Genomic DNA, 17,500 nt, shown 5'->3' on the forward strand with positions numbered 1-17,500 from the left:
TTACGCCCCCCGGAGTGAAGGTTTTTATTTGGGACTTGGATCCACGGGGGTAACCACCAGTGGTCCATGGAAACAAAATGGGACTTATTCATTGTATAGTGTGTGTGTTTTGTGTGTGTGTTTTTGTGGGGTTGTGTGTGTGCATCTACTGTAAAATATATACATGAAACAAAGTAGTGTGTGGCGCGTGCGGTGTGTGTGTACATATTTTATATATATATATATTTAATTATAATATATATATATATTAATTATAATATATATATATAATATATATATGGTGTGTGTGTGTGTGTGTGTGTGTGTGTGGGGTGTGTGTGTGGTGTGTGTGCATGTAGTAGTAGTTTTAAATTTCACAATTTGGAAAGATGTTGGAGGCCGAAAAGGGGTCAGTTGGGCCTCATTTATCCGTCAGTTCATGATTTTTTACAAAAAGATGGTATACCCCTGCAATGAAGTATTAAGTATTTTTGGAAAAAAAACTATGAATTAGACGGGATAATTCAGAAAAGAATGGAATTCCCACAGTCGGTCGTTTACCCCCCCCTTTTCCTGCTGCTTCCAGTGGCGGGGCCGGGCGACGCTGCTGGCGCGGGGGCGTGGTTTCAGGGGCCCCTCGTGCAGGAGCAAGGCGCCCCGGAGGGCAAACGGGGTCATCACGGGCGCCAACACGGGCATCGCAAGGAGACGGCAGGGACGGGCCCAAGCGGGGGGGGGAAATGCCGTACCCGGCGCTTTTCGGTGGTATTTTCTTTGATCGGCGTTTTTTGTTATCATTCACTTCCCCTCTCTGTCTGTAAAAAAGAGAGGAAATTACCCCATGAATAGGATGAGATTTTAAACCCAAAATTCTCCAAAACTTGCCTTGAGGCGCCCGGGGTGAGCGTGCCGCGACCGGACAAGGGGCGGGGGTCGGCGGCCGAGGAGATCAACAAGGAGACCGGCAGCCGGTGGGGTTACCACCTGGACCTCCCCGCCGGTCCTCCGCAGCACCGCCGCCGCCCTCAGGGACACGGAGCCGCAGATTCACGTCCTTATCAACAATGCAGGCGAGTCTTAAGGAAATCGGATGACACAGAGAGAGAACTCTTGATAGAAAAAAATGTGGAAAATTAAAGAGAAATTACTACTTGCAGTGAGGTCGGCAATAAGAGAAACGAATCGGAATAACTAACAAAGATATAAACGTGGGATTCTTCCCTCCAGGCGTGATGATGTGCCCTCGCTGGGAGACGAAGGACGGCTTCGAAATGCAGCTCGGGACCAACCACCTGGGCCACTTCCTCCTCACGCTGCTCCTGCTGGACCAGATGAAGGCCGCCGCTCCTTCGAGGATCGTCAACGTGTCCTCCATCGCCCACACGCGTAAGTCTGCTTCCTTTGGTTTGACATACATTTTTTTGTAAAGTCTCTGCACTTTCGGTTATTAGCAGATTCCTTTGATTTGTCTTTGACTCTTTCTCGTGCAGTACAGCTCTTGTATATATCATTTCAGGATCCCTCCCTAAATATTACCTTACTGTTTGAGCCATTTATTTTCATATCTAATTGCTCAATTCAAATATTTATCACCATTAATCGTTTCACCGTTTACACAAGTCATTTCATTCATGGATCTATCAGTTCAAATTCCATACCGAGCAACCATCCACGCAAGGAAAAGGTATATGCCATAATTTATGTAAAGTGACACAAAGTAGGCTTCCTCCCACCCACTGCCCTCCCCTGCTCACACGTATGCGTGGTCGTCTCCCACCGGCAGAGGGATGGATGCACTGGGACGACTTGCACTTCACTAAGTCGTACGACGCCAAGGAGGCCTACTGCCAGAGCAAATTGGCCAACGTCCTTTTCACGCAGGAACTCGCGCACAGGCTCAGAGGTAAGTGTGGCAGACTGCGATTGATAGATAGATATAGAAAAAGGGAGAGAGGAATGGAGAGAAAGAAGGGAGAGAGAGAGGGGGAGAGGGAGAGGGAGAGGGAGAGGAAGAGGGAGAGGGAGAGGGAGAGAGAGGCAGAGGGAGAGGGAGAGGAAGAGGAAGAGGGAGAGGGAGAGGGAGAGAGAGAGAGAGAGAGAGAGAGAGAGAGAGAGAAAGAGAGAGAGTGAATTTTTTTTTTTTTTATAATAGTGATATATTGTATTCTAGTTCTACTAATGTATCTAATATTGTTTATGCTTATCGCGTGTTGGTGTGTTACGTGGTCACCATTCATGATATAAAAATGGAGTAGTTTTATTTTAAAGAGAATGTAGCTAACAGTCAAAGGCCTATCACACTAGCACTTTCCCCGTAAATTTTTGCGTTTCCGTATGAATTTGAAACTTTCCGCGAGGACCGCACGCAACAGAACGCCTCTCAGACGAAGACGGTTGCGACCGTTTACGTCTTGATCTTGTGTTTCGGAGGTTCTATAAAAATATAACGTTTTTTTTTATTATTATTAAAAAAATAAGATACAATACGTTAATGAAAATATAAGTTACTATTCTAGAACATTTCTACCCTTGTTTACATAGGCACTATGTTTGCTGCCTTGGTAGTGTGACAGGGTCACTCCATTTACATCGGAAAAGAGAAAAAACGCCAAAATTGACGGAAAACGTGGTAGTGGGCCAGGGCCTGATATTCAGAGCGAAACCTAAGCGATTAAGGGTATGGCAATGCGAAGGCGACGGCAAAGTCAATGGATACCAAGTTCTATTTATATATAGTAACTGATGGAGCCATTCCGACTGGGGATATGGCCGTAGAAGTCCACCTGCCCTGATACGTTGGCTATCCTTTGTAACTAATTAGGATATTGTCCCTATATGGATTTATGAATGAGCAGGGGCATCATTTGTGGGGGGGGGGGGTCGATATACATATATATACATATATATATACATATACATATACATAATATATCATATTTATATATATATATATATATATAGATAGATACATATATACATATATATATACATATAAACATATATATATACATATTATTACATATACAGATATATTACATATACATATATATATACAATACATATATATATTTTTTATTGCGTATTGTTTGGTTGGTTTGGGAGTTATTTATATCTTTTTTATATATATATATATATTATATATATAAATATATAGAGATCATATATATACATATATATACACCACCTCCAGGGTGTAGCCATAGCCCATCTCAGTCGACTTTAGTCTTGGGTAGTAGAGGTGACACCGGTTGATGAGAGTATCATGGCATTGAGACTGAAGCAGCTTTTGCTTCTTGGGTCTCTTATTGCTGTATACGCTCCTACTGATTGTATATAAAATCAATGTGAAAGATGCCTTCTACGCCAACTCGCATCTGTGGGCAGACGATTGCCCCGGCTGAAGGACATCGCATTGCTTCTGGTGACTTCAATGCGGTATACGGCTGGTGACCGAGCTGGCTACGAGAGTCTTTCGGCCCCCAGGCTCGGGAGCTGATCCCAGCAGCGAGAACTAGCCTCCTTCTCGGACTTGCCTATTGTCCAGAAAATGAGGATCTCTGGCTCCTGGTACCCAGTGCTCCAACCCGCATCGCTGGACTTGTACAGCGATACGGGTACTGTGGCCAAGGAGATCGACCACATTCTTGTTAGCACGCAATGGAGGTCCTCAGAACTTGCGGGGTACCGGAATTGAGTGCCGAGTTCTGGGCACCGATCATAGGCTGGTTGTGGGCTACCCTGAGGGGTCCACTTCAAAAACTCCAAGTCCACTCCATTGGCCACCCTAAGGTGTTTCATTGGAAGACTAAGGGAGGTGGAGTGCGCATGGGGGTCACCACGGCAGTCTCTGACCGATTCAAAGAAAGAAACAGCAACATGACGGACCCAGTTGCTCTGTGGGAGTTCTTCAAGGCGTAACACTGAAGCAGTCAGGAGTCAATTGGGTGGACATCCAAGGACAAGGCAGATTCCATCCTCCCGGAGCCATTAGAGGCCACTGGAAGCGTGTCGCAAGGCTCGGCTGAAGGGAATAAAGTCTTGCATGTTGCCAGGGTGCGTTAGGGCTCAGACCACTGCTGAGAAGGGACAAGGAACAGTTCATCAGGAATCTTGACTGAGGAAGGTCGAAGGCCATTTCTTGGTAAATATCCTTGCCCTGCCACCAAAGCCCCGAGAAAACCGAACCCTAAGCCTCCTCAAAGATATGACTGCAGTCCGATCAGCAGATGGAGGATCATCTCAGATTCAGTGGGGTTCGTGAACATGGGCTGAGTATTTTGAACAGTTGTTACCCGGTGGACCCTCCAACAGTAGCTTGGATGCAAGCAATGACACAGTGCCTGTGCCGGACCCACCCATCAGTGAGGAACTCTTCCTAACAGAGGTTGGCTGGCGATTTCAAGCTGAAGAGTGGGAAAGCTTGCAGGCATATGTGATCCTGCGGAAACTGCTATTGCTGGGGGTGAAAAACCTAGTCTCGGGGCCTGCACACAGTCCTTTTACTGCCATTTGGCCCAGTCTGGTACCATTTCCCCCTACCTGCTGGGGTATGGTCATCCCTCTCTGAAGGGGATAAGGGGATCATTGGGACTGTTGTAGAATACAGTGGCATTACATCTGCTCAGCATACCAGGCAAGGTTCTCGGCCCACATCTTCTGAAACGGATCCGCAACAACTACTGGGGGCACCAGAGACCGGAGCAAGCAGTCTGGATTTTACTTACTGGCAACAAGTACACAATAGACCGTAATACTAGCGCTCGAGTTAATGTGAAACGCCATGTTGAGTTGGTCGAGGGTGCGCGCAGCATACATCGACCATCAAAGAAGGCGTTTGACTTGGTGCATCGGGAAGCGCCAATGGGAGATCCTGAGGCCCAGGAATCCGACACAGATTATTGGCCTGATAGCAAGCCCATCTATACTGGTACTGAAAAGTGCTGTAATGTGTGGTGGGGGATGTAGATAGGCAAGGCTGTGTCACTGCACAAACACTTTTTCAACACTGTTGGGACTGAACGGGCAGAGCTACTAACCAAAGTTCAGTGCGGAGCAACCACTAGCAATATTAAGGTCTTAGACCTTGACTTTGCCGAATGATGTTGCCATCCTATTCGCGTCTGGAGTCACTTGTGGCGGCTCTTGATGCATTAGCAATGTAGCGAAGCCCCTAGGGCTAGAGGTCTCCGGGACCAAGACCAAGATTCAGGGACTTTGGGGGCCTGTTAGGGGAACCCGTTCAGTTCGATCCATGATTGCGGCAAGAACGCTTGAGTTACAGAAAGTTTTACATACCTGACGGGATTGGTCTGGCAACAGGAGCCATGAACTCGGATCAAACAAGAGCGGTTTGCGAGATGTCCGGTACCTATGCAGAAGACCAAGCTGCGTGTCTTCAGGCCTGATTCTGCCAGTTTGCTCTATGGAGCGAAACTGGACGCTATCCAGTGCCTGGGGTCTCACCTTGATGCCTTCTGTAACAAGGTCCCTTCGCCGGATCATGGGGGTACATTGGCAGGAACCACGTGTCCAACGGCGGTTTACACCGTGAGGACTGGCCTGGGATCTGTTTACTTGCATAATGCCGGAATCGCCCAACTTCACAAGGCTATAATGAGCCACCTAGATCGCCCTCCCTATGGACGACCTACCATCAGGTGTCTCTCTGCGAGGACAACCCTGGGGGAGGAGACCTGTGGGACGTGCCTAGGAGATCATGGCATGGGCAGCTCGACGAGGACTGTCGCAAGGAATTAGGGGATGGGGCGTGTGCCTACCTGGAGACTCGCCGAGGGATCCTCGTGGCTGGAAGCGAAAAGGTGGATGCGGCCATGCGCCCCCGTCGGGCGTTAGCCCTTGATGATGATGATGATATATACATACATATATACATATTTTTTTATATTACATATATATACATATATAGACATAAGTGTAGTAGACATATAGAGACAGAAGATACAGAGAGATAGCATCATATATAACTATAGATACATAGTATACATATATATACATAGTATTATGCGATAGATATATAGATATAGATTAGTATAATAGTGATAGATATATATAGTAATATATATAGATAGATATAGAGAGATATAGAGGCATAGAGATGGAGATATAGGGGGTAGATATATATAGAGATATAGAGATAGATATAGATAGTATGATATAGATAGATATATAGATAGAGAGATATATAGGAGTAGAGAGATGGGGGATAAAGAGAGTGGGTATAGAGAGAGATAGATATATGAGGGAGGAGATAGAGAGATAGAGATAGAGGATATATACACACACCACACACCACACACACACACACACACACACACACACACACACACACACACACAAGATATATATCGATATATAGATAGATATAGATACTATGTATATATAGATATATATAAGATATTAGATGCATACACAGATATAGACAGATATGAGACAAACACACACCACACCACACACACCACACACACACACACACACAACACAACCACACACACACACACACTATATATATAATTATATAATATAGTATAATAAATATATATATATATATTATATATATATATATGTGTCGGGTGTGGTTGTGTGTTGTTTTGTTGTGTGTGTGTGTGTGTGGGTGTGTGTGTGCTGTGTGTGGATGTGTGTGTGTGTGTGTTATATATAGACACATATTATATATACAGATATAATAGATAAGTAGAGACGTTTAGATATATATGATAGAGTATAGATAGATTATGAGATATATATACAGACAGATAGATAAGATATAGATAGTATATAGAGAGTATATATATGATAGATATAGATATAGATAGGATCGGATAGATATGCAGAGATAGGTAGATAGAGAGATATAGACATATATATATATATAGAGATGAGATATATCGATTATATATATGATATATGAATATATGATATATATATGACAATAAGACATTTAGATATAGATATATATATCACTGATGATAGATCCGCTACATATAGAGACAATAATATAGATAGTTTATATTATTATAGAGGATATATAGATAGAGTATATAAATATGATAGATAGAGATACATCAGATACATATATATATATGTACCGAGATGGATGATATATAATATATATATATATAGCTGATATATATAGGTATATATTGATTATATATATAATATATAGTATAGATATGAATATATATATATATATATATATATAGAGTAGTAGATATAGTATATATAGATATATATACTCTAATATATATATGATTATATATATATATATTATACTATATGTATATGTATGTATAATATATATGTGTATATATATACACACACACACACCACACACCACACACACACACACACACACACACCCACACACACACACACACACGACACACACAACCACCACATATATATATCTATAATATATTATATATATATATAATATATCTAATATATATATATATTGTGGTGTTGTGTGTGTGTGTGTGTGTGTGTGTGGTGTGTGTGTGTGTGTGTGTGTGTGTGTAGTGTGTATATTATATGTATATATATGTGTATGCATATATATCTATATATATATATATAGATATATATATATATATATTATATAATATATATATATATATATAGGTGTGTGTGTGTGTGTGTGATGGTGTGTGTGTGTGTGTGTGTGTGTGTGTGTGTGTTGGTATATATATATATATATATATATATATATATATATGATATATATATAGTATATAGAGTATATAATATATAGATAGATATGAGATATACACATATATATGCATATACTATGCATATATCAATATATATATATATATATATATATTATAGTATATATTATATATATGTATATATATATGTATATATATGTATTATATATGTATATATATTGTATATATGTATGTATATATCATCATCATAATCAAGGGTAACGCCGACGGGGGCGCATGGCCGCATCCACCCTTTCGCTTCAGCCACGCGGATCCCTCGAGGGAGTCTCCAGGTAGGCACACGGCCCATCCCTAATCTTGCGACAGGTCTCGTTAGAGCTGCCCTTCCATGATTCCTAGGGAGCCCACAGGTCTCCTCCACCCAGGGTTGTCTCGCAGAGAGGACAACCTGATGGGTAGGGTCGTCCAGAGGGAAGGACGAGCTAGGTGGACATATAGCCTGAGTTGCGATTCCGGATTATGCAAGTAACAGATCCATGCCATCTCACGGTGTAACCACCGGTTGGGACACGTGGTCCGCCAAATGTTACCCCATGACCGGCGCAGGGACTTGTTACAGAGGCATCAAGGTGATGAAACTCCAAGGCAATGGATAGCGTCCAGGTTGCGCTTCCATAGAGCAAAAACTGGCAGTATCAAGCCTTCTGAAGACACGCAGCTTGGTCTTCTGCATAGGTAGCCGACATCTCCAACGCTCTTGTTGATCGAGTTCCACTGGCTACCTGTTGCCAGACCAATCCGTCAAGGTATGGTAAAACTTTCTGTAACTTCACCGTTCTTGCCGCAATCATGGACGACTGAACGGTTCCCCTAACAGGCCACCAAAGCCGAATCTTTGTCTTGTCCAGGAGACCCTCCTAGGCCTAGGGGCTTCGCCTCATTGTAAATGCATCAGAGCCGCCCACAAGTGGACTCCATAAGGACTAGATAGGATGGGCAACATCATCGGACAACGTCAAGGTCTGAGACCTTAATATTGCCTAGTGTTGCCTCCGCACGGACTTTGGTTAGTAGCTTGCCCATTTCCCGTCCATACAAGTGTGAAAAGTGTCGGTGCAAGGACACAGCCTGCCTTCACAACCCCAACACACATTACAGCACTTCAGTACCAAGTATAGAGCTTGCTATCAGGCCAATAATCTGTGTCGGAAATCCTCTGGCCTCAGGATCTCCATTGCCGGCTTCCCGATGCACCCCAAGTCAACGCCTTCTTGAGGTTTCGATGTAGGCTGCGAGCACCCTCGACCAAACTAACAATGGGTTTCACAATTACCGAAGCGCTAGTATACGGTTCTATGTCGGACTGCCCGTTCCCCAAACCAACTAGTAAATCCAGACTGCTCCGGCTCTGGTTGCCACAGTAGGTGGTTGGGATCCGCTTTCAGAAGAATGTGGGCGAGAACCTTGCCTGGTATGCTGAGCAGTTGTTGCCAGGTAGTTGCTACGTAACCAATGATCCCCTTTCCCCTTCAGAGAGGGGATGACCTACACCTCAGAGGGTCAGGGGCGAATGGTACCAGACTGCCATAATGGCAGTCAGACTGTGTGCAGCCCCGAGCCATAGTTCACCCCAGCCTATAGCAGTTCAGCAGAGATTATCACATAGGCCTGCAGCTTTCCCATCTTCATGCTGGAAATCGCCAGCCTAACCTCTGTTAGGGTAGGAGGTTCCCGCACTGATGGTGGGTTCCGGCACAGGCACTGGACCATGCTTGCATCCAAGCTAAATGTGAGGGTCCACTGGTACAATGTTCAAAAATCACTCAGCCCATGTTCACGAAACCCAAAATGATCTGAGAGATCCGTCATCTGCTGATCGGACTGCAGTATCTGTGAGGAGGGCTTACGGGTTCGGTTTTCTCGGGGCTTGGTAGGCAGGCGAAGTATATTTTTTTTTTTTTTTACCAAGAAATGGGCCTTCGACCTCCTCAGCAAGATCCTGATGAACTGTTCTTGTCCCTTCTCAGCAGGTCTTGAGCACTACGCACCTGGAACGATTGCAAGACTTGATTCCCATTCAGCCGAGCCTTGCGACACGCTTCAGTGGCCTCTAATGTATCAGGAGATGGGAATTGCCTTGTCCCTTGGATGTACCCCCAATGGACTCATGAGCGCTTCAAGGGTACTCGCTGAAGAACTCCACAGAGCAACTGGGTCCGTCAGGTGCTGGGTTTCTTTGAATCGGTCAGAGACATGCCGTGGTGAACCCACATGCGCACTCACCTCTTAGTCTGCCAAGTGGAAACACCTTATGGTGGCCACTGGAGGGACGGGGAGTTTCAAGGGGACCCGCAGGGTAGCCACAACCAGCCATGACGGTGCCACAGAACTCGGCACTCCGGTAACCCTGCAGTTCTGGAGGATCCTCCATCGCGTGCTACCAAGAATGTGGTCGATCTCCTGGCCACAGTACCCGTCTCGCTGTACCAAGTCCAGCGATGCGGTTGGAGCACTGTTACCCAGGGAGCCAGGATCATCATTTTCTGGGACCTAGCAAAGTCCGGAGAAGGAGGCCTATGCTCGCTGCTGGGGATCAGCTCCCGAGCCATGGGGGCCGAAAGAGCATCTCGTAGCCAGCTCGGTCACAGCCGGATACCGCATTGAAGTCACCAGACAATGGAAATGTGCTTCGCCGGGGGCAATCGTCTGCACAGATGCGGAGTTGGCGTAGAAGGCCCTTCACATGATTTTATATACATCAGTTAGGAGGTTACAGCAATAAGAGACAATGAAGCCAAAAGCATGTCTTCAGTCTCAATGCAGATACGCTCATCAACGGGTCACCTCGGGACTACACAGACTGAAGTCGACTGGAGATGGCTATGGCACACCCTGGAGGTGGTGTATATAAGGTATATATATGTATATTATCTATATTACGATAATTATATATATATATATATATATATATATAATGTATTATACATATGTATATGATAATATATATGTATATGTATATATATATGTATATATATGTATATGTAAATATATGTGTATATATATATATGTATATATATATGTATATGTATATGTATATAATATATGTATATATATGTATAATCGACCCCCCCCCCCCCCACAAATGATGCCCCTGCTCATTCATAAATCCATATAGGGACAATATCCTAATTAGTTACAAAGGATAGCCAACGTATCAGGGCAGGTGGACTTCTACGGCCATATCCCCAGTCGGAATGGCTCCATCAGTTACTATATATAAATAGAACTTGGTATCCATTGACTTTGCCGTCGCCTTCGCATTGCCATACCCTTAATCGCTTAGGTTGCGCTCTGAAATATTCAGGCCCTGGCCCAACCTCTACCACCGTTTTCGTCAATTGAGTGGCTTTTTTCTCTTTTCCGATGTAAATGGAGTGACCCTGTCACACTACCAAGGCAGCAAACATAGTGCCTATGTAAACAAGGGTAGAAATGTTCTAGAATAGTAACTTATATTTTCATTAACGTATTGTATCTTATTTTTTTAATAATAATAAAAAAAAACGTTATATTTTTTAGTAGAACTCCGAAAACACACAGATAAGACGTAAACGGTCGCAACCGTCTTCGTCTGAGAGGCGTTCTGTTGCGTGCGGTCCTCGCGGAAAGTTTCAAATTCATACGGAAACGCAAAAATTGACGGGGAAAGTGCTAGTGTGATAGGCCTTTGACTGTTAGCTACATTCTCTTTAAAATAAAACTACTCCATTTTTATATCATGAAAAATGGGACCACCGTAACACAACACGCGATAAGCATAAACAATATTAGATACATTAGTAGAACTAGAATACAATATATCACTATTATAAAAAAAAAAAAAATTCACTCTCTTTCTCCCTCTCCCTCTCCCTCTTTCCTCTTTCCTCTCCCTCCTCTGCCTCTCTCTCCCTTCTCCCTCTCCCTCTTCCTCTCCCTCCCTCTCCCTCTCCCCCTCTCTCTCTCCCTTCTTTCTCTCCATTCCTCTCTCCCTTTTTCTATATCTATCTATCAATCGCAGTCTGCCACACTTACCTCTGAGCCTGTGCGCGAGTTCCTGCGTGAAGAGGACGTTGGCCAATTTGCTCTGGCAGTAGGCCTCCTTGGCGTCGTACGACTTAGTGAAGTGCAAGTCGTCCCAGTGCATCCTCCCTCTGCCGGTGGGAGACGACCACGCATACGTGTGAGCAGGGGAGGGCAGTGGGTGGGAGGAAGCCTACTTTGTGTCACTTTACATAAATTATGGCATATACCTTTTCCTTGCGTGGATGGTTGCTCGGTATGGAATTTGAACTGATAGATCAATGAGTGAAATGACTTGTGTAAACGGTGAAACGATTAATGGTGATAAATATTTGAATTGAGCAATTAGAAATTAAAATAAATGGCTCAAACAGTAAGGTAATATTTAGGGAGGGATCCTGAAATGATATATACAAGAGCTGTACTGCACGAGAAAGAGTCAAAGACAAATCAAAGGAATCTGCTAATAACCGAAAGTGCAGAGACTTTACAAAAAAATGTATGTCAAACCAAAGGAAGCAGACTTACGCGTGTGGGCGATGGAGGACACGTTGACGATCCTCGAAGGAGCGGCGGCCTTCATCTGGTCCAGCAGGAGCAGCGTGAGGAGGAATGGCAAAGGTTGGTTGCGTCCCGAGCTGCATTGCGAAGCGTCATTCGTTCTCCCAGGAGGGCACATCATCACGCCCTGGAGGAAGAATCCCACGTTTATATCTTTGTTAGTTATTCCGATTCGTTTCTCTTATTGCCGACCTCACTGCAAGTAGTAATTTCTCTTTAATTTTCCACATTTTTTTCTATCAAGAGTTCTCTCTCTGTGTCATCCGATTTCCTTAAGACTCGCCTGCATTGTTGATAAGGACGTGAATCTGCGGCTCCGTGTCCCTGAGGGCGGCGGCGGTGCTGCGGATGGACTCGAGCGAGGCGAGGTCCAGGTGGTACACGCCCACCGTGCTGCCGGTCTCCTTGTTGATCTCCTCGGCCGCCGACCGCGCCTTGTCCAGGTCGCGGCACAGCATCACCACGCGGGCGCCTGCAAGGCAATGTTATGGAGAATTTTGGGTTGAAGTCATCACTCTCTATTCATGGAGTATATGCCTCTCTTTTTCACAGACAGAGAGGGAAGTGAAGTGATAACAACAAACGCCGATCAGAATGATAAATAGCCACCGAAAAGCGCCGGCTGACGGCATTCCCACCTCGCTTGGCCAAGTCCCTGGCCGTCTCCTTGCCGATGCCCGTGTTGGCGCCCGTGATGACCACTGTCTTGCCGTCCAGGCGCGCCTTGCTCCTGCACGAGGGTCCCTGAAGCCACGCCCGCAGCGCCAGCAGCGTCGCCCCGGCGCCCGCCACTGGAAGCAGCAGGAAAGGGGTGCTAATCGGACGCGAACTGTGGTAACTTCCATTCTTGTCTGAATTATCCTGTCTAATTCATAGTTGTTTTCCAAATATACTTAATACTGTCATTGCAGGAGTAGAATACCATCTTTAGTAAACAATCATGAACTGACAGGATAAATGATGCATGCTAACATGACCTACTTTATCAGAGCCACGCAACATCTTTACCAAAATTGTGAAATATACATACATACATACATACATGCACACACACACACACACACACACACACACACACACACACACACACACACACACACACATACCACAATATATATATATATATATATATATATATATATATATATATATATATATATATATATATATATATAATAATATATGTACACACACACACACGCGCACACACACACACATACTTTGTATTCATGTATATATGTATTCATGTATGTATGCACACACACACACACACACACACACACACACACACACACTATAGCATATGAATAAGTCTATTTCTGTTACCAGTGGACCACGTGGCTGGTTACCACGTGGATCCAAGTCCCAAATAAGAACCATTCACTCAGCGAGGGCGTAGATGACGAGGTCATCTGATCTCATTTGACCCTTGAGTTCGTGACCAGCACCCGACGTGGTAAGGTTGGCCTAGCCCTTCCCCCTCCAGGCAGGCTGACCTGACCCGTGACACTTGACCCGCCATTACCCAGTATATAGACATTGTCTTGTGTGTTCCATACTGTGTTGTTTGACTCCTTATAAAGAGTCACGCCGTTAACAAGTATAACTACCCCCTGCAAGCCAATGTCTCCAGAGAAGAAATCCCGCTCGACCGCTACAAGACATGTCAAAAAAAACAACACATAAGTACACGTATAGGCCCCCCTTTTCTATTATTTCTTTCCCTTCCTTCTCCCATAAATGTGTTAAGCCATTTTTTTTATTTTTTTTATTTTTTTTTGGTAAAAAGTGCTAAAGGACAGCAAATGACACGTTCTCACACTATTCCCTTCACCTCAGATCGCATTTCCATGTGATCGAGTATGTAGTCAATAAACATGAATATCGTTCGTTAGTTAAGTAGTTAATTAATTTCTCTCTATTTTAGAGAATTATGTTGTTTCATCTGCAACGAATTTAACGCGTTCGTGATTTTATCTTATCACGAATATCATTTCATTTTATCTAGTTCCTCCCCTCGCCCTGACCTGACCCCACTTTCTCTTTCTTGTGGTCAGGGGAAAACGTGGTTGTTCTTTTGTTGATGCCTTGGGGATTAACCATAGCATTGTTACATTGCTTTTTGGTGACACGTTCTATCGGCGCTAGAACGGAGCGTGTAACGCAATTTTATTAAAATTTACTATATTAAATATAGTGTAGGATCTCCCCCATAGCATGGTGCACAGGATTGCCGATATTACCCTGGGGTTGCGTAAACGCCTAATAAATCTGCGCTCCGACGTTCAAAATGTAGGTACAGAAGTTATTCGTTCGATCAGCAACTTGAGTTGGTGTGACCCGCCGTTACGTCCGTTAATTAAGGTAGGACTAGGGTTTAAGCTAGAATAATTATTTGCTTATTAATCACATCCTTCTCACCTTCTTGAAGTCGCTTGCACGTTTTGGGTATATCCCAGGCGATTGTGTGATTCGTGATAATTTAAATATCTGTAAGGAATGTCGCGAGCGCCCATCACAGATACGCAGAAAAGAGCAGATTATTTATAGATTTTCCTGGCTCGAGTCGCTTCAGTCAATGTACGGCATTTTGGGTATAGGATCTCACCGTCGATGAAGTCTAACATGTGTAGCTAGACATAACTACCTCGGCAGTTCAGATTTTATCACCCGAGAAGATTTGCTTGCTAAAAAGTTGGCTAATATTTTTTTAAGTCACCATTCATTCATGCATACATTCTGTTGCATATCATTATATGTTGAATTCAATGTGGTAGTTGAAATAATTTTTATATAGCTGGCATTGCTAATTTACCTCAGTTTTCTAATAGTGAACATTAATATTCGTGTTTGTAATTCATTCTCTGTGTGAGGTCACTGTCGCTTTCCCTCTCATTCACGCTAGCTGTCACTCACACACGCATACACATACACACTCACCTCACTCATCCACGCAGGATAAAAGACACTGAAACCTTTCATTAATACGGTTGGTTGCTGTCTTAGTGCCGGCATAAAGATTTATGATGTATCTCTTTAGCCCGCAATTTTGTCGGTCATGACGAGTGACTCGTACATGATGTACAAATTACATTTATTTTTTCTCTGTGTGACGACAGTGGTTCAAGTAAATCCTTGCGGATAGCCGTTGTTGTTTCCCTTATCTACTCTCATATCTATCAGAGACGGTTGGTTAGTTCAAGCCAGGTCCATGCGGATCGCTACTGACGTTTCCCTCTTCTATTTTCTTCTTTATCTTTGTGAAAATAAAACACAAAATGAAAAAAGAGACGAAATTAGTTAAAAAAACAAAATTAAAAACTGTATATTTTTATAAATAACCGGCTAGTGGTACTTAACACCCCTTCTTCTCTGTTGCCCTTCTTTTTCTCTTGCTATCTGGCCCTTACGTGTATGATCTGGTTCCCCGACTATTTATTGCAGTCGGACCGACGATATCCGAGACGGCACCGAAGGAGGGCCCTGTTGCAGAACCGGTCACCTTAGGAAGCTGTGGAAAGGACGTCATTGGATGATCGCCATAGGCCCGCGGACCAGGATGTTTGTCAGAGCAGGTGTTAAGCCGTCCCATGACGTAGTGGACAGGTGCTGCCTGCCGAGACGCCCATATATCCAGTGAAGAACCAGGAACTTGCCAGCGCAGGTACCAGTTGCCCCAGGATGCTGTGGATGGGCGACGCCTGGCGGACGCCCGCAGATCCAGTCAACTCCAGGAGCTCATTAGGGCAGGTATCAGCCGTCCCAAGATGCCGATGAGGACGCCCCTGCCCTGACGCCCTTAGATCCAGATGAAGATTACGAGGACGAGGATAAGCATGCCGCCGAGATCTGTGAGGACGTGTGGACAAGGACGCTGCCGAGTTAGGCCTGGACGAGGACTATGAGGAAGTCTAGACGATTCCGAAGTCAAGTCGAGGACGTGTGGACATCGAGGATGAACAGATTACACCGAGGACCAGGAGGATGAGGATGACAGGTATGAGCAGCCATGAAGATCCACCAGGACAACGCACAAGAACAAGACGACCAGCCAAGTTAGGTCACCCTTGAGGCAAATCAAAGGCGCCTCGAGGGCGAGGCACAAGTAGGTGGCCGAGCAATATAGCATATGCATAAGTCTATTTCTATTACCAGTGGACCACGTGGCTGGTTACCATGTGGATCTAAGTCCCAAATAAGAACCATTCACTCAGCGAGGGCGTAAATGCGAGGTCATCTGATCTCGTTTGACCCTTGAGTATGTGACCAGCTCCTGACGTGGTAAGGTCGGCCTAGCCCTTCCCCCTCCGGGCAGGCTGACCTGACCCGTGACACTTGACCTGCCATTACCCAGTATATAGACATTGTCTTGTGTGTTCCATACTGTGTTGTATGACTCCTAATAAAGAGTCACGCCGTTAACAAGTATAACTACCCCCTGCAAGCCAATGTAATTGGGTTCTATACCCGTTATACACACACGCACACACATACTTTGTATTCATGTATATATGTATTCATGTATGTATGCACACACACACACACACACACACACACACACACACACACACACACACACACACACACACACACACACACACACACACACACTTTGTAGTCATTTATGTAAGTATTTATGTATGTTGGCCGCGGTGGCCAAGTGGTTAGAGCATCGGACTCAAGGCTGTCACGACGGCAATCTGAGTCCGAGGGTTCGAGTCACTGACCGGTGCGTTGTTCCCTTGGGCAAGGAACTTCACCTCGATTGCCTACCTAGCCACTGGGTGGGCAAGCCAGCCCAAGTCAGATAAATAGAGAAAATGATTACCTAAAAGGTAACACCGGCACTCTCCGTGGAAAGGAACTGTGGACCCTACCACGTACTCACTCCAAGAGCATCACAACATGAAAACTACAATTAAGTATCAAGCTGTGACCACTGGCGGCTCAAACATGAACCTACCGTAAAAAAAAATTCATGTAAGTATATATATATATACATATATATATATATATATATATATATATATATATATATATATATATATATATGATATAAATGCTGTGTTTGACGAACTACTTGGCGCCATGTTGATATCATGTAGTTGACTGGTTCTATATACTGAGGTGACTGACCAGCGGTGGCATTGTTTAGATAATCATTGTTGATGGTTCTCAATTTACCATGACATCTACACTAGACTCAGCCACAA

The 17,500-nt window shown here is 44.3% G+C and overlaps 1 protein-coding gene across 1 annotated transcript in view; it reads right to left on the reverse strand.

The window, feature by feature from the left end:
* Positions 1-11,024: 11,024 nt before the first annotated feature.
* The window catches only part of LOC119576707 (retinol dehydrogenase 13-like), a 26,675-nt gene continuing 20,199 nt past the window's right edge, over positions 11,025-17,500 (reverse strand). The window contains exons 3-7 of the mRNA XM_037924354.1: positions 12,926-13,078; positions 12,572-12,759; positions 12,251-12,414; positions 11,735-11,857; positions 11,025-11,136 (exon numbers count right to left, since the gene is read on the reverse strand). Coding sequence (XP_037780282.1) covers positions 11,025-11,136; positions 11,735-11,857; positions 12,251-12,414; positions 12,572-12,759; positions 12,926-13,078 — 740 coding nt within the window. The remainder of the gene's footprint in view (positions 11,137-11,734; positions 11,858-12,250; positions 12,415-12,571; positions 12,760-12,925; positions 13,079-17,500) is intronic.

Source organism: Penaeus monodon, chromosome 9, assembly GCF_015228065.2.
Source record: "Penaeus monodon isolate SGIC_2016 chromosome 9, NSTDA_Pmon_1, whole genome shotgun sequence".
In the NCBI taxonomy this organism is placed as follows: domain Eukaryota; kingdom Metazoa; phylum Arthropoda; class Malacostraca; order Decapoda; family Penaeidae; genus Penaeus; species Penaeus monodon.